Source organism: Notechis scutatus, chromosome 4, assembly GCF_049901735.1.
Source record: "Notechis scutatus isolate UNSWTSFEM ecotype Mainland chromosome 4, rNotScu1.2, whole genome shotgun sequence".
In the NCBI taxonomy this organism is placed as follows: Eukaryota; Metazoa; Chordata; class Lepidosauria; order Squamata; family Elapidae; genus Notechis; species Notechis scutatus.
In genome coordinates, this window is record NC_142012.1 from 127,939,782 (window position 1) to 127,963,440 (window position 23,659).

Genomic DNA, 23,659 nt, shown 5'->3' on the forward strand with positions numbered 1-23,659 from the left:
AATGGTTAAAACGAAAATAGCACAAAACGCAACAAAATGATTTTGATTGAATTTTTTTTAAAAAAATCTGTAGGTGGTTGAAAAGGGCTAAACAACGAGCCCTCAGCAGAGTGAATGCAATTGAGAATAAAAGTGATGAAATGATTTGGGATGAATCTAAAATGGGAGATAGTTTTAGATATGCAAATACTGGTAGAAAATGGCGGTGGGTGCCCCTGAGGAAGAAAAGTTGTCAATCCTTGCATTAATGGTGCAACATGGATTATTTTATACTACGTTAGCCAGCTGCTGAACATCAGTGGTACAAAGACTGCTTTATGTGCTACAGACTAAGGACTAAGAACAAGTTTCAATCTTCACGTAGCGTGGAGGAATTCAATTTTAACCCTCACCTGAATCAATACAGTAGTCCCTGGGCTCTTGCTTGATTCCCATTGGAGACTGGAATCCATGAGCTGGGGGGCCTGGAATACCTGGTACCCCATGATCATAGAGTGGGTCATGATACTCTTGCTTGAATCCCTGAGGAGGATGGGCAGTAGGAGGGACAAGGGGCTCTGACATCTGCCGGTGGTAAACAGGGCGGTTGTCTCCAGAAAGCCCTGGCTGAGGATATGGGTGGCAAGGTTCAGACATCTGTCTTTGAAACCTTGAGGAGAATGAACAAAAGAGAGAGAATTATCATTACGCTCAATCAGAATCTAGATCTACTGAAGTCTTACTTCTGATTTAATTTACCTACAGAGGAGTTTGATAGTGAGATGGGCAGCATCCAAATAAATAAAATCCTGGTAAACATGCGTGCACTATGCAATTTCAGCTGAGGCCCTTCATAGCCCACTTCTGGTAATAAGAACTGGGTGCAACATAACAGTAGCTTGTTGTCATTGAAAGAAAAAGTGTTAAAATAGTAACATGACCAAATGGAGGACATATAACTTTGCCTTCCCAATTTGCAGGCAACCCTATCTTTGTATGTTATCTTTCTCAGTTGTAAATTTGACCTAACATTTATCATTTTTAAAACAAGCACACAACCCATTACATACACACACACGCACATATTTAATACATAAATGAAAGAGACGTGGTGGTGTGTAGTGGTTAGAATGCAGTACTGCAGGCTACTTCTACTGACTGCTGGCTGACTGCAATTTGGCAGTTCGAATCTCACTAGGCTCAAGGTTGACTCAGCCTTCCATCCTTCTGAGGTAGGTAAAATGAGGATCCAGATTGTTGGGGGCAATATGCTGACTCTGTAAACTGCTTAGAGTGCTGTAAAGAACTGTAAGTGATATGTAAGTCTAAGTGCTATTGCTATTAGCACAATAAAATATAGGGTATTCACAATGAAAGCTATATACTAGTATAGAAAAGGCCTGTTGTAAGAGAGCCCTATATGAAAGGAAAAGGCCCCAGTAAGGGACAGGAACTATATTTTTCAGTAATTAGGGCAAAGATGAATAAGATTTGCCAAGAAAATACTCTCTTATCTCAGAGTCAAACTATATAATATGATATAAGATATTGTTGGATTTTCAGTGTTTAATACTTATTTATTTACTTTATTTGCCTCCCATCTTGTTTAAAAACAAAATCTGGGTGTCTAATGTTTGATAAAAAGCAGCTGAGTTGGATCAAAGTAGTAGTATCAGGAGATACAACTAAATTCTCAGACAGTGTAAGGAAACAGAATCAAGAGAAATGAACTAACTTATCTGTAGCAAACATGACCATCTAGACAAACATGTCTTCACTGAAAGGAACAAACAGCTTGTTTTTGCCAAAGGAACAGAAAGTGATAAGTTTGACTTATATTCATTTCATTTCAACAAAGAATAGAATAGAATAGAATAGAATAGAATATATAGTTGCTAATCTGTCTCAAAAACTAAGGAGTAAATGTTTTAGCCATCACTTGCTGCAAAAATCACGCATGATCCAAAATGCTTGTAGATTGTATGGAATACACAGAGGTTGCATCCACATGCACCAAAAATTATTTTTATTATTTGCAAATATAACCAGATGCTTCACAAAGCAAAACGCTGGCCTTAAAAAAAAGTAATGTTAGAACTTATGTTTTTGCAAAAAATATGTTCAGCAACTGCTATCTTGGTTTTCAGGAATCTGGGTGAACCTTAGTGGAGACTAAACAAATATGCAACCAAAATCCCAATATTCTTAGTTTTGAAGTCCTGGAGGCTACAGCAGTAAACTAGTCATATCCCTTCACATCCTTGCACCTTGAAAAGTGATTGTGATCAATCAATTTGTTTCCCATGCCTCCAGAGGCACATGACCTTAATTTAGCTTTGAAATATGACCTACTGCAGCTGACAAGCCCAGATTATGCTACTTCCGATCTGTGTCCTTCTAACCTTCTCAAATGTAACTCTAGAACTGCACTGGTATGCTTTCTGCAGGAAGAGGAACTTCCAGATGGAATCATGCCGAATAGCTTTAAGGTCACTGGGAACTCAGGGACTGGGGGATATGGATGGCAGTCTTAAAAGCAACCTGAGGTCCTGGCAATAGAGAGAAACCAAGTGTATTTCAGGAACTTGGATGAAGATTTGTCATAAATATGAAAATATTTTTTTCTGGAAGTAATCCCATCTTGTTAAGCTTTAACCTGTCTTGTCTTTCAATCACGTGTTAGCCTAGAGTATTTTCAAAGCACAGCCTCATATTTGGGTAAGAACATCCAGGTCTGAATCATTGAAATTGTTAAGCAGACCCAAGTGAAAAAAATAGGGTAAATTTCATGAAAAACCCAACAATGGTAAATGTCACTATAGTTGTTAGTATTAATATGTCTTGACAAACAAGACATAATATTTGAAATTATTTCAGTCTGTTTGATTATCATTCTAAAATGGTGAAGCCTCTTGAAAGTTTCACAGAAGGGCAGGCTATAAAAACATGTGACATATTTCAAGTAGGAAGATTCAAATGTTGACCAGTAAATATTTTATAAGATCAAGATCATATTCCCCTCTGATAGTTCTAAATAAAATCAAGTAATAAATGTAGTAAATTACATGTAAAACAATGTGTATAGTGAAGAAAAAGGGCAAGGGCCATTGATTAAAATGATGTATTCAGAATGTCAGCCACTTAACTCTTTAACAACATCAGTCTCTATATACTGTCCAAGAAATAGCTAGCTTCCTTAACTACTGAACAAGGAAAAGAAAATATGAAACACTGATCTGAAATTTGAACGGTTGATTCCATTTTAGGTATATTTCCCAACTTAAACGAACCACAATGAACATTCTCGAACAACCAGAGAACACAGAAATTAAGGTGTGTGCATTCTCATAGTAAAAGATTTCTGGTAATAATCTGGGTTTTTGGGCAGATGTATCAAAAGAATGATACACTTTCAGCAATGCCAACAGATCAGAACCTGAGAAGTTCAGCTTCACTTTCACACTCAACCTGAGCACCTCACTGAGTAATTTCAACCAATTTACCCTCTCACAGCCTAGCCTGCCTCACAGAATTGTTGTGGGACAAACAGGACAAGAGAATGTGAGGAAGATGATACGACTCTCTCACACACATATAGACACACCATTTTGAACACAAGAAATGGGATATAGAACTAACAAACAAAATACACTCTCTGTCAGATCACAAGGCCTCTGAACAAGACAAATGTTCTTCAAGTGGAGGGGGAGCCCCCACCCTCTTTACCTGTGTTCTGTTGGGTACTGGTTTTCAGGCATTATCTTTGGCATCTGGATAGGCTGATGAGGTGGTCGAGGTATAGCAAAGGGTTGCTGCCTTGGTTCCTGAAGAGGATGAGAGGCGGGAGGAGGGGCACCCTGCAAAGGGCCTGCTGGGCTGACATGTGCAGGAGTCTGCACAGGTGTGGCGGGCAGAGGTGGAGGAGGAAGGGCGCTGCTCTGAAGTGCAGGTGAAACTGGGGTAGTGGGTGGAGTTAATGGCTTGAACCCAGTGGGGGGCTTCCTATCATAGGCACTGTTCAGAGAGCAGAGAAAAAAAAAAAAAGAAAAAAGCACAATTTAAAACAGGCAGGAACCATTTACTCAGCTTCAACTTCAAGTCCTTGACAGTTCGGGTTTGTTTGCATTTCATGGTTGTCAGGAAGTAACAGTTAAGGCCAATCACAGGCCCAAGGGAATCTTTGTACTGCAAGCAAACGACAAACAGGCTGAGTCATAGGGCTCATTTTAAAACACTTTTCTTATAATTTTCTCAAGCATAATTGTAGCTTCCGATTGTGTGCTTTCTCTTCTTTCCTACGAAAGTGCTTTCCCTCTCCCTTTGTCCCCACCTCGAATAATTAAGAACCAATTCTAATCAGGAGAGCAAACAGGACTGATACCAATCATTGTGCAGGTTGCCCTGGTGCAATTCCTACCCCCCACCATAAGTATGCCTCATATACACTTGTGTGAAAGTCTTGCAATAAATAAATAAAGGCAATTTAAATGTGTGGCAATGTACAGAGCCGTTGCTATCTGTATGAACAAGATTGCTAGATAAGACAGCTATTAAATCAGTAAATATCGAAATTATTTATTGGGTTATAGCAGTTCTCCCTAACTTAATGGCTTTTAGAAGTGTTTAATGCTACTTTAGCAGCTGCCACTCTAACATACTTGAAAAGCACTAGGTTGAAGAAAGCTATTTTAGAATATCAGAAGCACCATGTCAGAACTTACAATGATTTGGGGGTGGATGATGTTCGGGAAAAAAAAGCATGGGGTTAGCAAGGTAAACAATTCAGGATACAGAATAGAATTGTTACTATCTCCCCCCCCCCAATCAAAACAGCTTCAAGCTATCTGATTTGAGTTATACTGCATTGGAAGAAATCACGAAGGCCACAGTAATCCAATCTATGTCCAGTGCCTTGCAGCTGAGCATAGGCACTAATATCAAGTTGCAAATAGCTTTCCAGGTAAATAATTAAGCTTGTAAGGCTTCAGGAGCAGCTCCCCTGAGAGGTGACTTGTCTTGGCATAACTTGCCAAAGTAATGGTTTCATTTTGCAAGACTAAAAGATTTAACTCTATTGTTTGCACATTTCCCCACAGAAATCAACTAACTAAATGTTAAAACAAAGTTATAATAATTATCCTTCAATTATCCAAGCATACAAAAAAATGCTATCATGGGGACGTCTTGCCAAAGCAGTACTAAAACCATTTTTTATTCTCCTGGTCCAACCCTCCTTCAAGTGTTTTTAATCAATTCTTGATTAAACTGTTGATGTAATTGATTAATATTTTTAACCAATGGATAGAATTTCTTTGATTATTCAAATGGGTCTGATTCAGTTTCTAGAAACTCCCAATCATTTAATAGTGCTTTTGCAAACTGATTCTACATACCAATAATTGTAGAGGCACTTTTCTCCATAGTTAGCACAGAGCACCTGCTCATGACTACAGGTGGACAGCTCTGAAGATGGGCTGTGCAGTTCTCTCTTAATCTTAGCTGGTGGTGGCCCATGAAGTACCACTGGATTAAAAACAATGGAAGAGAATCAATGCATGTGTCATAAACCAGATACATGATTTATAACTTAAATTCCTGTAGATATTTATTACACACAGACAACCAGATGTTACTTATAGATCCTGAGTGACAGTATATATAATACATCTTTACTTTAAAATGTTACTGAATCTTACAGGAATGCACATTTTAGTTTCTATAATTATTATTGTCCATATGGGTACTTTATAAATGATATACAATTTCTTCATGTTAATATCCAGAAAAGAAAAAATTAAGTGCTGAGTAGCAGCAAACAGAACTAGTTGCAGCAGCAATATGAAAGGAAGTGATGGAAAAAATAAGGCTACTAATGAGAATTGGGTTGGCAATTGTCCAGAAAAAGAAAGATTTTTGATTTCTCATTCCTGGAGTTAGATCTGATATTGTCTAAACAAGAAGGAAAACCAAGAGCACAAAATTGTGAACATAAGTGAATTATGTCAATCCAGCTTCCCAACACAAAGCATAAAACTGAGAACTATTAGAATATAACACCATGCTTGACTGCAGCTGAATATTGAACAAAAAATCAATACTGGAAAACAAAGAATGGACTAAACATACTTTGAATTATTTATGCAGTTGAAATATTAAACTCTAACCCCAACTTAATGAAAAGGAAAATATGTTAAATCCATGAATTCTAGTATTCATAATTAATACTTTGTAGGTACACAGATTTCTGAGATCACTGTAGGTATGTATGCATACATTTATTTAAAAAAAAAAAGCATATGGCTGCCTATTTCCCAGAAGATGACTGGGTGGCATACAACCAACAATTAAAACTGTTTAAAACTAAAATAAAATAAAATAAAAACAAGATGGTGGGAGAAGTACTTTCAATTAAACACAGTATAACCATTGCACAGGGTGCCCTGAATGCAATAAAACTCTGCACCTTGAATCTGTCTTTATGCTGATGTAACAAAATACTGCGGAAATGCCAGGAGACCTAACTGATTTGAGCAAGTGCCCATCCTTGTTTGCCACTAAAAGGAAAAAAGATAAGGTATCCTGACATTCCCACATACTTTGGAGAGGGAATCATTTTTCACAGCATTGACATTTCTAAGCAAGATTTGACAAGAAGAACTATCTATCTATGCCAAGGCTGGGAGATCAATTTCAAAGTAGGAAATGACCTCATTAGGAAGAAACACCTTGCTTCAATACTAGTCATGACAACTCCCAGCTTAACTGGCTCTAAAAATACACAGCTCTGAATTCAACAAAAGCTTCCACGGGATCAGGTTTTTTGAAACGTACTTTGAGCATACAAATCACTGAACAGACAGTGGTATCTTTGTATTATTTTACAAGACAGTTTGAGCACCAATGCAAGTTGCATAAAAGTAGTTTGTTTATACTAAAACTGGATCAACAAAAAGCAAGCCACGCTAAAATCTACCATGATGGTTAGAAACCAGGATTATGTGGATTCAGCAACACTGCCAAGTCAAACTGGCAAGTTCCATACTGTTTGTAGCAAAGCCTCTGTCAACCTAACATAGGAGATAATTTGTTTTCATAGGGGGATTAGATTCTTTATTTTAGCCGATGGCTACTTTAACAATGTATTGATGACTATATTAAAGATATTGTTGTTCTATTGGTGCTTGCTTTCCCCTACTTATTTTAAATAGCATAGCAGATGCTCCTATTGGGATGAGATCATCTATCTGGGTATACCAATAAGAGAGTAGATAACTTTTACAGTATGTTTCTTTCATGTTTAGCTCTTTTAAATACAGATTTTTACTGGGCTTTTTTTTTTAAACATTCCCAGTTAGGCAAGTGTACTGTACACTTAAAGAAATGTAAACTGGATCATGTATACAGTCACAATCTATGCCTGGAAGATGTTTTTTGAAGCCACATAGATTGCAGAATTTGACATTATGTAGCTTTATTCATGAGGTGCCAGTGAATACATCACACTTCCTAAAAGTGCTATTCTCCAGACACTTTGAACTTCAGTTCTCATCAGTCTTAGTTATTAAGAAACCCAACCCAAATCGCCTGGAAAACATCAGATTTGCCATCATGTTGGATACATCAAATTGTTGATTTAGAATTGCAGGTCAGCATAAGTAATTTGACTCTAAGATAGAATAACAGCCTTTTTGTTTCAAGGAAGCATCTTGAGTGCAATCTTTTAAGCTACAATACAAAACAAGATGGAAAAGGAACATGCCCAGTTAGACTGATGCCATAAATTAGCAGAGGACATGAGTCTTGCCTGCTTCTTCTCAATACAAGTTAGCATTTGGCAAGCACCCATGGAAAGAAATGCACACAGCATCTCTGACTATTCATCATTTATATGCTGATCAGCTGTACTCTGCCATTTAAGTCCAACTGGGATATGTTTATGCACCAATCTGAACATACCCTGAAAAACTGGTGTTAAATGTGGAGGACCAAAGAAGGCATTTCAAGGATTGACCATTGCTTGAATCATAGCAAAGGGTTAAACTATATTTAGGGCCACGGGGAAGGGAAGGTTGCCAGGGAGAATAGTCTAATGCAGTTACTTCTATACCAATATTATCAAAGTAACTCAAGAGAATACCCATTTGTACAACCCAAGATTCAGCTGGGTTATCACATACCAGTTCCCTAGCACTTGCTGCATTATGATTCCAATACCTGCTTTCAATCTTAGTGGCTGTCCTCATTTCATACTAGAGCTAATTATCCTTACAGGAACTTGTCCTCAATGCTCCCCCCACCTTTGGAGAACAGCTACATGGCAGATTTATCGTGGTACTGGAAAAAGCCTCAAGCCAAGAATGAGTTGATCAAGCATCTAGCTGGACACATTTCAAAGTAGAACTAATGCTGTTTTTCCCCTCACAAGAAAAATGTTTTACCTGAAATGTTGGTTCAGCAAAAGGGAAAAGAAAGAAATTACATAGCACCGGTGTAGTATTCAGTCTATTAAACCACCTAACCCAGGACTGTCTATATGGAATGGGTTGACATGTTACACTACTACACAACATGATTTACTTCTGACTGTGGATTGTGTAAACACAGCTAATATGGTTTATAAAAGATGAGTTGTGGTTTGCCTCAAGTTGTAGCCTGAGCAGTTTTGTTTTATTAAATGCACCATTGTTAAGTAATATTTAACACGGGAGGCAAGGTTATAATTTTGGAGTGGCACTAAGGGCCACTGGAAGAAAGGAGATGGCAAAGCTGTAGGAGGCAAGACTGAGATTTTTTTGGCCTTCTTTCAAAGATTGCTTTTGAAAATTAAAAACAGATAGGTTAATCTATTGGACAATTGCTCATGTCAGTTCTAATTTGGAGAAAAAAGCAACAAATCATCCCTGTCCTGCCCCCCTGCTGAATTTTAGTGGCACAATTTGGGAAGACACAGAAGAGGCAACAAAGACCCTTGGAACTTGCACATAATCTCTGAATTATGGGTTCAAGGAACTCTAGCTCAGCACAATGTGTGAACCAAGTCCCTGAATGTTAGCTGATCTTCAAATACTCTGATAAGGGTTCTCTTCCCAGCCCATCTAGAACTGCAAGAAATTAAACCTGGAACCTGGTGCATGCAATATTTGTAAACCATATCTGAATTATCCAGATGTTTAGAGCATTTGGAAAAAAAGTATATTCAATTTTTATATTTTGGAAGCACACTTTCCTACTTCAATTATTCAATCTCTAAATAACATGAAAGCTAGCAAGTCCTGGACTTAGTTTGAAACCTTCAAAGAAAGCACATTCCAACTTTCATTCCTTCTATAAATTTCTTTAGGAAAATTTCAAATTATGTGACAAAAGAACATATAGTTTATTTGGTATTATTTTAATCTATCTTAGCATTAATGAAGTCTGGGTGTGGTAAAAGAAATACAAATACAGAAACAAAAGTAAATTCTTAATGTAAACAGTAAAATTAAAGTCCATATCATTAAAAGCCAATAGCAACTAAATTATTCTCTGAGCACAGTAAACAATGGAAGTAAACAAGATGAAAGTCATTTCAAATAGTAAAGGCATTACAAGGATCCATGATCCAAGTAATTCAAAAAGAGGAGGGACTTGCAATAGGCTCATTTTTAATGACTAAATGGGTTCACTTTTGGTAACACTTAAAATGTGTATGTACATATATAGACATACACATGTACCATTATCCTACTATTAGTCCATGAAGCTCTGATACCCTTAACTTTTAAAACAATCAATACATATTTAACATAATTTCTAGGAGACATTTAAGGAAAAGGCATACGCATCGGAATTTTCTACCTAAATAGTGACTGAACAAAACAGCTTTACTTAGCCAGAAGTGGAGTATTATCCACCCCCCATCCCCTAAGACTAAGTACACAGCTACTGCACCATGAGGGGGTTGCCCGGATGTGACAGCTTTCGGGCATCACTAAACAATTAGTAGTCTTGTCTTTGCAAGAGATTTAGAAACACTGACTCCTGCATTGTGGATCACTTCTGAGGAATGAATCTGAGAAACAGAAGTGGGATCTATCCAAATAATTAATTATGTAGGAAGACAAAATAGGAGATCTCAGAGCTTCTTGGCATACTTCTCAAGGGCAAAATTAAGGCCAGAATTCATTTTCAAGGAAAGGCTCCAGCTACCTTTTGTCTCCCACCAATTCAAGATAATTAAAATGTGCTTTTTTAAAAAAAGAACTACTGTACATGTCTCTAGTCACTACTCATATTGGCTGTCTTCTGGTATTTCAAGTGTTAATTTTTTCCCCTTAAAATTTCCCTCTCCCCTCTCCCAACCCTCTTCCTATTAGGCAGGGCCTTGCTAAACAGCAGGAAACTCACATTGGAGGTGTTCCAGCTGTCAGTCACAAGCATGTTTCTTTCCAACAATCTCTGTGTTGTTTGAACTGTTGTTTTTCTGCCAGCAGCACAATGGAGCTTAGTTATTCATTGAAGGAGGAGGGGGGGAAGGCTGAAAGAAGGCACCGCCCTCCATTCACAACCAATTTGGAATAGTCCATCCATTCACAAAAAACCCTCTATCCTCACAGCTGAGCACTACCAATCAGGAGAAGGGAAATGACACTTAAGATTATAACAGAGACCAGCTGTCCTACACAGAGGAGCTTGTACTGTGGATGTTTATGTAAGGAATTCAAACACTGCAGAAATGTCCTGAATAAATAAGAAGGAGCTAGCTATTTCACAGAGTTCACTGCAAACCCAAATGATTGTGCAACACAACTTGTGGTGAGGTCCGGAAATGCCCCTTGACAAGGAGAAAGAAAAAAACCCGTAAAACATATTTTAAAAAGCAACTTTTTATTTGCTGCCCATTAAACCCATTTGTCTTAATGCTTGTGGATGTCCTACTCCCTCAATGCCTTTAAGCAGTTCTTGTATCCCCATTTATGTCAAGAATTAAGAAGTTTAAACTATAATCCCAGTGTAACACACTTGTTCAAGAACTACCACAGCATGAATAATTGGCAGAGAAGTTTGGTTGCTGAAAGTAGGAGCAAAAAATAGGCTTTGGAAGGGGCAAGAGTTCTAGAATAGTAGCTCCCAGTCTTGGGTTCCAGATTACAGCTGGGTTAAATTAGACGACAGCTACAATATTCCCAATGATTGTGATGGAATCAAGGTTGGAACAGAGTATAGACCCTATTAACATAAAGAGAAAAGGGTTTTTTAAAAACTCTTTTCTAAGTTACCCAATTTGTACTCCTGTCATGTAGTAAAAAAATGCAGGATTTGGGAGTGCTCTTGGATTTCGAATTGTCAGTGGATTTAAATATGATCTTAATGACTAGAAACATTTATGTACAACTTGTAAGTTAACTGCAGCCATTTCTGGATGAAAATAGCCTGACCTCAGCAATGTACAGACTGGTAATCTTCTGGCTGGATTATTCTAATCCATTTTATGCACAGCTGCTGTTGGAAGTCAGTTGAGACTACAATTGGTGCAGGATACTGCAGCCAGGAAAGGATATGAGCACAGAATATGGGAATATGTCATTTCAGCTCTGTGGGTATAACAGTGGCTTTCAACAGTGTACCAGACCCAATTTAATATGCTGATATTTATCTTTATCTCAAATGGTCTGGACCTGGATATTTGAAACAGTGCCACATTCAGTACTGACCATATCACAATTTCAGAGCTGCTGAGGAGTGAGTGACTGCTGACCGCGTGAAGCTGCTAGACCAGGGGTGTCAAAGTCGATTTCATTGAGGGCAGCATCAGGGTTGTGCTTGACCTTGGGGAGCAGGGTGGGCATGGCCGGGGTGGGCGTGGCCATCTTGACGGCACATGTTGGGGGCATCGGTGGTGGCCCAAGCATTCTGCCAGCAAAAATTGGCTCCCAAACTCTGTTTTCAGCTGTGACAGCCTCCGGCAACCCTCTGCCAGTGAAAACGGAGCTCCACAGACCAGACCTTCCCTGTTTCCAGGGTGGTCCCATGGGCCACATCTAAGTACCCCGTGGGCCAGATCCGGCCTGGGGGTCTTGAGTTTAACAATCCTGTGCTAGACGATATGTTTATGACAAACTTTTTCAATAGCAGCATCAGAGCTTTGGAGAAATGGGCCCCTCTTTTGGCAGAAAGTGGCTAAATGCCTGTTTATTTTGATACTTGAATGACCCTATCAAAGCTGGTTTTAAATAGTTTTACCATTAATAATAATCTTTTAGTTCTAAGCTTATTTTAATGTTTTGAAATGTTAGTGGTTTTATCACTGGAAACAACCCTAAATGCTCTGAGATAGTTATAAGTATATAAATCAAATAATCTTACAGTCTCCTCACCCTTCCCCATCACAGTATACAGCTCCACCCATTGCACACATCCTCAGAACAGGGCATTATTGCAGATTACAGGTATTGGAAGTATAATTGAATGTATTATAATGATTACTGGATATGTATGTGATTAACTGAACAGAGACCTATTATATTTTTAAGTCTGATCTAGGCTGGAACTGGAGATGGACTCAGAAATCACTCTTGGCTATTTTTTAAATTACACTCTATCAAATTTTGAATTTGATGCAAAAATTACCATGCTAAAATGGATCAGGAAAAGACCAACCAGATATTAGTTTTGTGCATTCTTTCACATTTGTTCTCAGCTAAGGGGAAATTAATACTAACTAAAGAGGAACTATTGATTTGGGATGCTGTAAGACTAAACAACAAAGTATTAATTTCATTACTTAATGAAATATTGATGGAAAATTGTTTAGCATTGTCTTCTATGAAATTTAAATAAATTCTAGTACTAATTTAGAAATTTTCATATACATTTAAACTTGAATAAACATAAATCTTAGGCAACATGGTGTTCAATAGGAAAGTACTCCTATTTTTTTAACACCTAAAAACTTTCCCTTGATAGCCAACAATCTGTTGCCTTCCAAATCTGTTGGGGCACAACTTAGTTTGCTGAATTGGGATGACAGGATTTATAGTCCATGCTACCTGGAGTACTTCAGATTACAGGAGACAGTTTCACTGCTGCCCAATTGAATAATCAACCAATCTCTCTCTCTCCCATCCTCCCTCCCTCCCGAGGAAGATCTCTTCATACAAAGGGTTACACAAATTTACAATCAAACATTTTAGGAAGCTATCTAGAACTTGTCTGGGCAGACCAGCTTTTCATATTTCAGTTAGGGATATTTTTTCCTCTCCCCCCTCTTGGTAAAACAAATGGCTTATGCAAAGATCTGCTGGATGAAAACAAAAACCGGAAAAGGGCTAAACTAGAATTGTGTTGGATCCTCACAACTGTTGGACTACTCCCTGCAGTTTTCTTGGCAAGGCTTTTGGGAAGTAGCTTGCCACTGCCACTTTCCTAGGGCGGAGGCAGATTGAGTAGCCCAAGGTCACCCAGCTGGCTTTGTGCCCAAGACAGGACTAGAACTCACTATCTCCCAGTTTCTTAACCAATATATCAAGCCGGCTCTTCCAGGCATATTTAACCTTGTTTATGTAACTTCTTGCTAACATTCAATTGGAGTGAAAGGGAAAAGGGGAAAAGTATTTTAAACAGATTACTGCCAAATATTTTAAAAACCTTCAATAATAAGCCAAGAACAAAAAAAGGAAATCATTTTTTTCCCTTTGAAACGCCAAGGAAACAATGAAACTTAATCCATTTCTATAATCTGCAATAGTTACAGTGTTGCTTGATAAAAATAATTATAAATAGCAGGAAAGTTGACTTTGAAGCGTGCAATATTGAGTCTGGTCCCTCATGCCAATACCCAGTGAAAGAGTTCTGGAGTGCCTTCAAATTATATTACAGACACACACACACACACACACACACACGTGTAAACACATGCACACACATTTGTATATCTGCATACATGTACTGAGAAAATATATGGTCTAATATCCTCATTATAATTAAGAGTGATTTGTATCAGTGGATCACATCAGATCAAAGCCAGGAATATAAGATTATTAGAGTGAGTGGTGTCTTATGTTTTTAATCTTGCCCGCTGTACACAGGCAGTAGCAAAGTAAACAAATAATGCTGAAACAGCACCAACTATGTTGTACATCTTGTGCTTTATGCCATTGTGGCTTTGCCCCATTCTCTGATGCCAAAATAGAGTCAAAACTAAACTGCAGTTAGGAGGAGGCTGCTCAGTTCAGTTAAAGAATTGCAAAGACTTGCCTCTTCTCATTCAACTTTTTCCTCATATAAATCAAATGAAATAACTAGCTGAATCATATCATGCAGCTAGATTATACCATGTTATGAGATCACATGCTTAACTTTCCTTGTTGAAAATCTTCTCTACATGAAAAAAATCAGAGCCTCGAAGACAAGGCAAGCTTGAAACAACATCAGTTAAAATAAACCATAACACAAAAATTGCACCCCGTTTCCTGACGAGGAAAAGGAAATGCAATTCTTTATTTTTTAAATGCCAAACAGAACTGTTCAGCAGAAGCAGAACTAAACAATTCTTCTGACATAGACTAGTAATAAAATGGCAATTTTCACTGCAATTTTAATGACCAGCATACATTTTGGAGCAAGCCCAGACTGCAGGCTGTAAAGCCGGACCCTAGCCAAAAAAGAATTCCCAATAGCCCAAATGAAGCAATTCATACATCAGAATGAAAAACATTTGGAAGTTAGGGAAAAAGTGCTTAGGTATTCTGCTCTGTTGCTCTTATTCAGAAAGAACAAATGGATAATTCTTTTTCCAGGGAGGGGAAAAAATCTTCCCGATTTAGAACCATCACAAGAGACACATCTGGCTTCCCCAGTTACTCCTCTGTAAAAGTGCACAAAAGCTTCAGAGCTTTGCTTAATACCTACGAAGCCAAGCAAGCAGCTTTTCTTTATTTGTTATTATTTCTTTATCAAAAAATTATTTAAAATATTTGCACTACAGGTAGTCCTCGACTTATGACCACAATTGAGGCCGAGCTTTATGTTGCTAAGTGAGACAGTTGTTTTGCTCCACTTCAAGACCTTTTTTTACTGCAGTTGTTAAGTGAATCACCACACATTTTAAGTTAGTAACATGGTTGTTAAGTGAATCTGGCTTCCCCATTGACTTTGCTTTTCAAAAGGGGTTCACACGACCCCAGGGCACTGTAACCGTCATAAAATGAGTCGGTTGCCAAGTGCCTGAATTTTGATCCCATAATCATGGAGTTGCCACAAAGGTCATAAGTGTGAAAAATCACCACGGGTCACTTTTTTCAGTGCTGCTGTAACTTCAAAGGGTCACTAAATGAACTATTGCAAGTCAAGGACTACCTGTACTATTTGAACCCAACACGAGGGGTCTTTGTACCACCCCTTTCCACTGTGGATATTCCAGATCATTCACATTCAGAGGATCCAAGAAAATAATGAGGTAGAAGACATACTTTCTTTTAAGAATTTGTAAATGGTCACCCAGCAATGCAGTTGTGCAGACGGGGCAAAAAAAAGAGAGAAGTTTTGTCACAAGTAATATCAGAAGCACCCATCCTCCAATGGACGTGTCCCACCACATAGTGCTAACTATGCATTTATGTTACTGTTACCCTAGGGAAAGAAACTTTCTTCCCTAAATCAAATTGTTACCACAAGGAAGGAAACAATTCGGAACCAACACAACAAATGCTATCAACTGTATCTTTCTTCATTAAAAAATAAATAAAAAAGAGGAAATGCGTATTAAGATACAAGCACTTTAAAAAGGATAGAGACAATAAGATCAAAAATAGGTTTTTTTAAGTAATGTTAACTTATAGCAGCCTATCTCAACTTGTTTTCTTCTTGTGAAGGAAGCTGTGTCTAAGACATCTGGAAAATACTAGATTGGGGAAAGTACTTATAGCTGCTGTTCTTACTGTTTCAACAGTTTTAAATTAGAGGAAGACACACACAGAGACATACTGGTGCCTTTGCTTTCATAAAAATTATACTTTAAGCATTCTATATAAACAGGTACTCCAGAATTTGAATTTATGCAATTATATAATCAGAAGCATCAAAAGAAAGAAAAATCTTCCAACATTATCTCCCAGAATTTAAAATACATTTAAAACACTTACGCTAATCCCCCGCAGAGCAGACAAGCATTTAAAACAAGAACAGATTCAACCGTATCCTTAATAACTCCAACACAATATCCATTCACTTGGCCCAAAGCCTCACCAGTTTAAATGGGATTTACTTCTAAGTAAATATGTTTATGATTAACCCAATAGTCATACCAGTTTATTTTTGTGCCAGAATCCACAATAATAATTTAGCCATGAATCATACACTGTAAATCTGTGCCATGCTAGCAGAGCTTGAAAAAAGCATTAAATGTGCAAATGGTGCCCTTTATTCATTTACTTCTTATATTATAGTATTCCTCTTCTTTATAGCAAGCTTTATTGCTACTGGGTTTCACAAATGCAGGAGAGATCTTTGATCTGTAGATTTTCCTCTCCAGATATCTTTCTAAAAAAAGGCAATAACTCAACCCTCCCCAAATTACTATAACACCTCGTAGTGAATTCTGTAGAACTGTGTTGATAGCATTTGATCAGTTATAGTATACCTAATTTATAGTTTGACTTGGATGTCTTAGCTTGAGTTTGCAAGGCTTCATGTGCCTCCTGAAAACCTCTGTCACAGTCTTCAGAAACCTCCAAAAGGTATTACTAAATTGAACTTTTAATGTGATTGATGAAGAAAATCATGAAAACAATGCCATATTAATTATATTACATTTAAATTAAATTTAGTACAATATAAATTGACTCTAATTTTTGTCCTGCTCCATTAGCTACTTTTAAGGCATGACTCTCAGATGTTTGGGTACCCATATTGTACAGCGTAGTGTTTTTTTTTAACCATTTAATTAGAGATACTTTTTTAAAAAAATCCAAATCCAGAAGGATTTAACACTGTATTAACCAAACAAATTACCATTCCAGGCAAAAACCCATTTGTTCATATGTAAAGCTGCTTCCAATGGAAATATTTTCTGGCATTAACATGGTTATCATGAATGCTGATCACCATTAATGTACTGTTGTCTTCTCCAACACAAGAAAGCTAGGTTTACTGGGACCACCCATCTTTTTTTAGAAGACATTTCTTTTTTTTTTTTTTCATATAATCCTTCAGGTTCTGGGCTGGCTAAGCCTGGAGAGAGGTATCTGAACACACCTCTGCTACAACAGATCCTCCCACACAACCTAGCACACAGCCTAATTTCAGTTTCTACTGCTCCCAGCAAGAACTGGAAGGGTTGGGCTAGAATGTCAACATAGAAAGAAAATTTATTACTGCAGGCTCTCTTTCATCTCCAAAGGAGGGATGGGACACACACATACACAAACAATCTTTCACACACACACATACAAGCAAACCCCAGCAAACGTGTTGCCTGTCTGGAGAAGCTCTCATGGCAACTTTCCCACTCACTTCAAAGTAATCAAAAGACAATAATTAAGATGCATTTACTGTAGCACAAGATATTCCACTGCATGCTGTGACAGAGCTGAAATCAAGAATCCGTTCCTCTGCAGGCTATGGTTTTTTGTTTTTTTTTTGCCTTCAGATACTGTGGCAACCAGAACAGCTAAGCAAAATCAAAAACATAAGAGAAGCCCCCTGTCCCAAATAAATACTGTCTGAGCACTGATGTTTAAGAACATCATTTCTTGCAACACATCAAGACCACGGCTGAAAACTATGCACAAAACATGCTTGTGTTAAGAGGTATAAACAGGATTATTAAACCCTGCACACAAGACAGAAATCTCTTGGTGATGCAGCGGGAGCACTCTGGTAGCTGCCTTCATAGAACTGTGGCTTGCCAATGACTAATACTCCCTAAAGCTGCTCAAGTTTCACCAGCAAAGCTTTGTCCTTCATAGCTTCATGAGCTACAGCTATAACAGCTAGGAAAGTCACTGAGGGAATTAGAGGCAAAAGGCTGGTGAGAGTGCTTTTGTATACTCACGGGCAAATGGATTTTAAATATCTCTTATAATATGAAGTATTCATGGGGACTTGAAAGGATTCTGCGGGATTCAAGGTTAGGCACAGCCTCAAAGATTTCCGCACAAATGTTCCAAAATTCTTCAGTTAAAGCAAGGCCATTATGAATAGAGTCTCCAACACCATCCTTCCTATTCAGTCCCATCCCTTCCAAGTCACACGGACTTCACAAATCCCATAAACATGCACCCGCCGGAATTGCATTCTATTAATAAAGGGGACACACAAACGCAAGGGAACAAGTCATCTATTTTATAATCTTTTGTAGCCTACAGGGCAAGAAAATCAAAGATTAAGAATGTGACTTACAGTTGTCAGACTGGAAATCTGGGACAAACTGTTCATCATCAGGAACTTGGGCTACAAAAATGAAAAAAAAAATGAACTGGGTTTCTGTTAAATAAAAAAAAACTGCAAATATTTTGGAAAATACAATTGTGATCAATATTAAAGACTATGCATTTGTTTGCATTGCAGATAAGGTTCAAACAGGCATAGAAAAGAGCCGCAGAAGAATGTTTCACAGATAACTATAATCAACAGCCAACAAAGAACAATAAAAATGTAGAAAATTATATCAATGGGATTTACCTTCAGCTAACCAAGCCTCCTGAAGCCGACTAAGGTCTTGAAACAATTCTGAAAGAAAATAAAAAAAAGGCTACTAAAAAGCTACAAAAATGTTTAGATGTGCTATTAAGAATGGTAATGAGTCTACCTTCAGAATCATGAGCCAGATCAGTGTCTTGAAATTTCCTTTTTCTTTCATTCACTGGCCTTCCACGACATTCATCTGTGCAAGATTTCTAATGAAAGAAAAAAAAGAAAGAAAAAAAAATAGCTACAAAGGGCAAATGGTCAAACAGCAAATAAAATAAATAAAACTTGGCACAAAAACTTGGGAAGGTGTTAGTAGAGAACTTTCATGCATAAAGAAAACAGTTGCATAAAATGTATAACCATACAAGACGTACCCCAGGAACCATGAAAGGGACTTGCTGGTCATAAAAGCCATCCATTGTGTTTGCAGATTCTTAAATATTCCTTTGAATGGTTTTAGCATTGAGCAATTCCAGGATAAGAAGGGTTCAAAATCTAGCTCCGGAAGATTTAAAACTGGAGAGAAGAGAGATTTTTTTAAAAAAACAAAACCCATAACCATTAAATTTTAACAGACTTTCTCTAACGGTATGTGAGCATAATTCGAAATTTTTGCAGATTATCTGTTATACTCCCCATTACAGTGCCTTTCTTCATCTAATTTTTATTATATTTATTCATTTTTTTACCCTCATCTTATTTTTCTTTGCAACCAACAGATGATAGGTCTCAACTTTATTGGTGGTGTCACAGAATTACTATGGAAACAGTTATGACAGCACAAAAAGCAAATGCCAATTACAAAGCGATATATTACAAGCCAGAGTCATAGGTTTTCAAGTTCATTTTCCTTTCTATGTGATCTAGAGCTAGAATATAAATAGCAACAAGTGCAAAGAAAATCAATTCTGTTGTGTAAGAGCTCAGCTTTCAGATGAAAGATGCCCGAGGCCTCACTGTTTCAGATAGAAAGAGAAGGTAATTTTCCAGAACTTAACCATGAGCTTACTAAATTTTCATTCAATATTCAACTTCCTACAAAATAAATTCAGGATGGATACCCTTTTAAGTATTCCTGTTTTAGCAAAAGAATACTAACAAATCTTAGATAACTCCTGAGAGAGGGCACTAAATAACTCAGTTCTTGTTTTATTGGTGGAATTTTCGAGACTTTTAAGTAGCCCGTGAATGGTTTTTTTTTCAAGGCAGTTTTGTAGCTAGTTCGTCCAGCCAGATTTTGCTAAATGGTCGACAAAGATAAAACATTTATGCTCTAAAGAAAAGCTTCTGGAAAAGCTGTAGTTTTACAGCACCACAGGGGTGGTAAGAAAACAGCTTATGATCGGCTCTATCCTAGCAGATCAACTGTCGCAGGCTATTCCTAAATGCCAGCAAGAAAATCCAAAAATTGTCAACTAGAAATCTAGAGAAAACCCCGAATTTCTAAAATACCCTATCGGTTTTAAAATGTTTGACATTTAAAGCAATAACTGGAAGATAAAACAGCATATTCACTATTTCGCCTTTTGCATTATAGCCGCCGTTTTTACTTCTTCCTCTTTTGAACCTTATGTGAAAAAACCTGAAAAACCTTTCCCGTAGCCAAACAATAGAGTTTACAATCCCCTCCCCCGCGCCGCGCGCGAATCTGGCCTAAGTTTTATGAATGGCAGAGCAAACAACCAGAGCAGGTACAGCGTAACTAGAACCCTAGCGCGGGGCCTCATTCACAATAACAAGGGACGCACTCCATTCATTAAACGCCTTCAGATACACCACCCCCCTCCCCCGAGCAGAACGCCGCGAAAAGGTTCAGCCCCCGCCCCCGCACTCAGGCGCTCCATTCACAGAAAACCAGCTCCATTCATAAAATCGCCCACATTCAAAAAAAAAAAAAAAAAAGCACCAATCCTCTCAGTGCCTGCTGCAGCCAGTGGCGGCGCGGCTGTACAGCTTTCCCTCGCAATTCTTCGCCATACTGTCTCTTTCCATGCATTCTTGCAACCCTTGCTCCCATTCCCTCCCGAGAGCCGGCCTTATCCCAGCGGACTCCAGTTAAAAGTCGCAACGGTCTTCTCCGCAAATCCTCAGCATCCTGGAGACAGACACCTTAAGCACCTGTCCCCCCGAAAACCCGCTCCCGCCGCCCACCGGCACTCACGAGCCCACCGACCCCACAGTTTAGCCTCCTGGGCCCGGATTTCCACCCCAAGCCTGAAGGCTAAGCGAGCCTTTGCCCCTCCTCACCTGCCGTTAGAACTATCGCGCTGCCGCGGTGCAGTCGCTAGAAGCCCTGTGTCGTCTTCGGGCTGCTCTCCAAGCCCCCGAACGGCCTCCAGAGTCCGCCTCGCCACGTCCCCATTGGCCCACAACCCTGCCACGGCCTGTCAATCACAGCTTGTTTACCCTACCAGGCACCCAATCGCACTCGGATGTCAGAACACCTCCCAGAGCAATCCTAAACCCGCCTCTCGGCAACAATGAACTCCCTAACTTTTTACTTTTTTTTTTTTCATTCGGGAAAATAGAGCCAATCAAGTCGACCTTAATTTACATATTTTTGTTGTGAAGCCTTTCATTCATAAAAAAAGAGCGAGCGCGCGAGAGGGAAAAAATAATCTCGCGTTCCGAGGGCGAGGCAGACTCCGGGCCAGATTTAAAGCGATAGCTTAGCCCGGTGGCGTTTTGCCTGCTGTGCTCCAAAGCTCGGCCGATCTCGCCGGCCCTGTGCTTGGAGTTTGCCTTGGCTTTCTTGCCTCAAAGCAGAGAGCTTGAGGGACGAAGAGAAAGGCGCCCTTTCGTGCGAATTGCGTCCCAAGGTCTGCGTTCTCTGGGAACGCTGAGCGGAAAAGCCCCGCTCAAAACCGCTTTGGGGGATTTGGCATGCCTGTGATGTCCTCGGGTTTTCGGGACAAGGCTGCAAAACCCGCGGACGTCCCGCTCCCTTGTCCCGAGTCTGCCTGAAAAGAACGCAGGCAGAATTTGAATCCCCTTCCGGGCTTCCCCGCACGGTTGTCGGGGGTCTTCGGAGGTCCTGGGCTTCCCACTTGCCAGAGGTGGATACAGGCCTCTTCGTGTTCTGGGTTGAGTCCTGGCATTCGGAAATGGGCGCAGGGCCCAGCCCGAACAATGAAGCGCAGCGTCTTGGGTGGGAGTTTGAGCCGATGGGGCCTCTGCCTAGGAGTGAAGCCGTTGTTTCTGTCCTTAGACTTCACAGCTGGATCTTCTAGGCGCCAGACACAATTCCTGGACAAGCTTTGGAGGGGGTGGGAAATAATACAAATAGTCTTCCACTTACAACTGTTCATTTAGCGACCGTTCACTTACAACCGCACTGAGAAAAGGGACTTAGGGCATAGGATGGGCTTCAAAAATGTCAGCAACCGGATCTCTGCCTGGTTGCTGGGTGGGCGTGGCCATGGTGGGTGTGGCCTAGTCCGCCTCCTGCACTGCAGAGCTGGGGGCGGGGCTGTTTTCGCTTTCCTCAGGCACAGGAGGCTTTCCTTGAGCCTCTGGAAGGAGGAAAATGGCCTCCCCTGGGCTCCAGAGCCTCTCCGGAGGCTGGAAACAGGCCCATTTCCGGCCTTCCGGAGCCTCCAGGAGGCCTATTTGTTCCCCCTCCCCAAGCCTCTGCATGGGCCCTGCACTTATCTCTCATCCAAAATGGGCTGCGTGGAGACTCCTGGGAGGGGTAGGGTGGGTGGGCGGGGTCAGCCAGGGGTGGGATTTGGTGGTCCACCGAACCGCGCCCGAATCTTAGCTAGAGGAACCTGAACCCGGAGCAGCCCACCCCTGACTTAGGACCGTGGTTCACAATTACGACCTTTGCAGCATCTCCATGATCATATGATCAAATTCAGACACTTTGGCAGCCGGCTCATATTTATGATGGTTGCAACGTCCTGGAGTCACGTGATCAACTTTTTGGTGACCTTCTGAAAGCAAAGTCAATGGGGAAGCCAGATTCACTTAACAACCGGGTTACTAACTCATCCGCTGCAGTGGTTCACATAACAAACTCACTTAGCAAATGTCTCACTTAACAACAGAAATTTTGGGCTCAATTATGGTCGTAAATTGAGGACTACCTGCGTTGTACAGAATCTGTTGGTGGTTGTTCTTGGCTGGATGTTGATTGCCTAATGAGGTTTTTAAATTATGCTTTAAATTGTGCTTAAACTTATGGGGCTGCTGAAAATTGTATCAGTTTGGTTGTGTAGAATAGAAAAATGCCATAAAGATATGTAACATAAATCTTATTGCAGAAGGGGCAGAAAGATGGCAGACAGCCAATAGAGCTCCGTACATTAATATTTAAACTTATGATGAAGCCAATGAAAATTGCTATTTTGAGTGGGTTGGACACTTGCCCATTCAGGAAGAAAATTTGAGTTTAGCTAATTGTTGATACCATGACATTTAAAATGCAGCTTTCCCTATATGAAATGGCTATATATTATAACGGCTCCTTATGGGACGGAGGTTTATATACGCTGTTTTGAAAGATTTCATTGGTTTTTGCAGATGCTTTAAATTCTCTTAAATTATATACAGATGGTTTGGAAATTTACAGATGGACAAGTAGAATGAATATTGTGTGGTTTCATGGTCACAAAAAGATGGATATTCTATGGTGCTGGAAGGGAACTCATTCTTTGTCAATTATACAGTGGTCTGAGGATCTGACCTCTCTTTCTATATTTCAAGGAGCATTTTCTGCAGAGTCTTATTTGAAAGCCTGCCTCCACCTTGAAGGTAATAATCAGAAAGGTCTCACTGGATTGGATAGCAGTCAATATCACCATTGGCAATGTGACTCCAGATGTAATTCTTATATATTTATTTATTTATTTTTATTTATTTATTTGATTTGCCAATTGTTTACAAGATAATAAGTATAAGTGTATACATAGTTGTGAATACATGAAATGGGTACATATAAGAAAAATAAAAGAAGAATAAGAGAAACAATAGGACAGGGACGGTAGGCACGTTGGTGCGCTTATGCACG

At 39.3% G+C, this 23,659-nt stretch overlaps 1 protein-coding gene across 1 annotated transcript in view; it reads right to left on the minus strand.

Annotated features, from left to right (window-relative positions):
* Positions 1-20,995, minus strand: part of ETV5 (ETS variant transcription factor 5) — a 32,918-nt gene extending 11,923 nt beyond the window's left edge. The window contains exons 1-8 of the mRNA XM_026689165.2: positions 20,896-20,995; positions 19,023-19,164; positions 18,767-18,854; positions 18,640-18,687; positions 18,358-18,408; positions 5,373-5,502; positions 3,706-3,993; positions 393-649 (exon numbers count right to left, since the gene is read on the minus strand). Of these exons, the coding sequence (XP_026544950.2) occupies positions 393-649; positions 3,706-3,993; positions 5,373-5,502; positions 18,358-18,408; positions 18,640-18,687; positions 18,767-18,854; positions 19,023-19,067 (907 nt within the window). The 5' untranslated portion in view covers positions 19,068-19,164; positions 20,896-20,995. The remainder of the gene's footprint in view (positions 1-392; positions 650-3,705; positions 3,994-5,372; positions 5,503-18,357; positions 18,409-18,639; positions 18,688-18,766; positions 18,855-19,022; positions 19,165-20,895) is intronic.
* Positions 20,996-23,659: the final 2,664 nt, after the last annotated feature.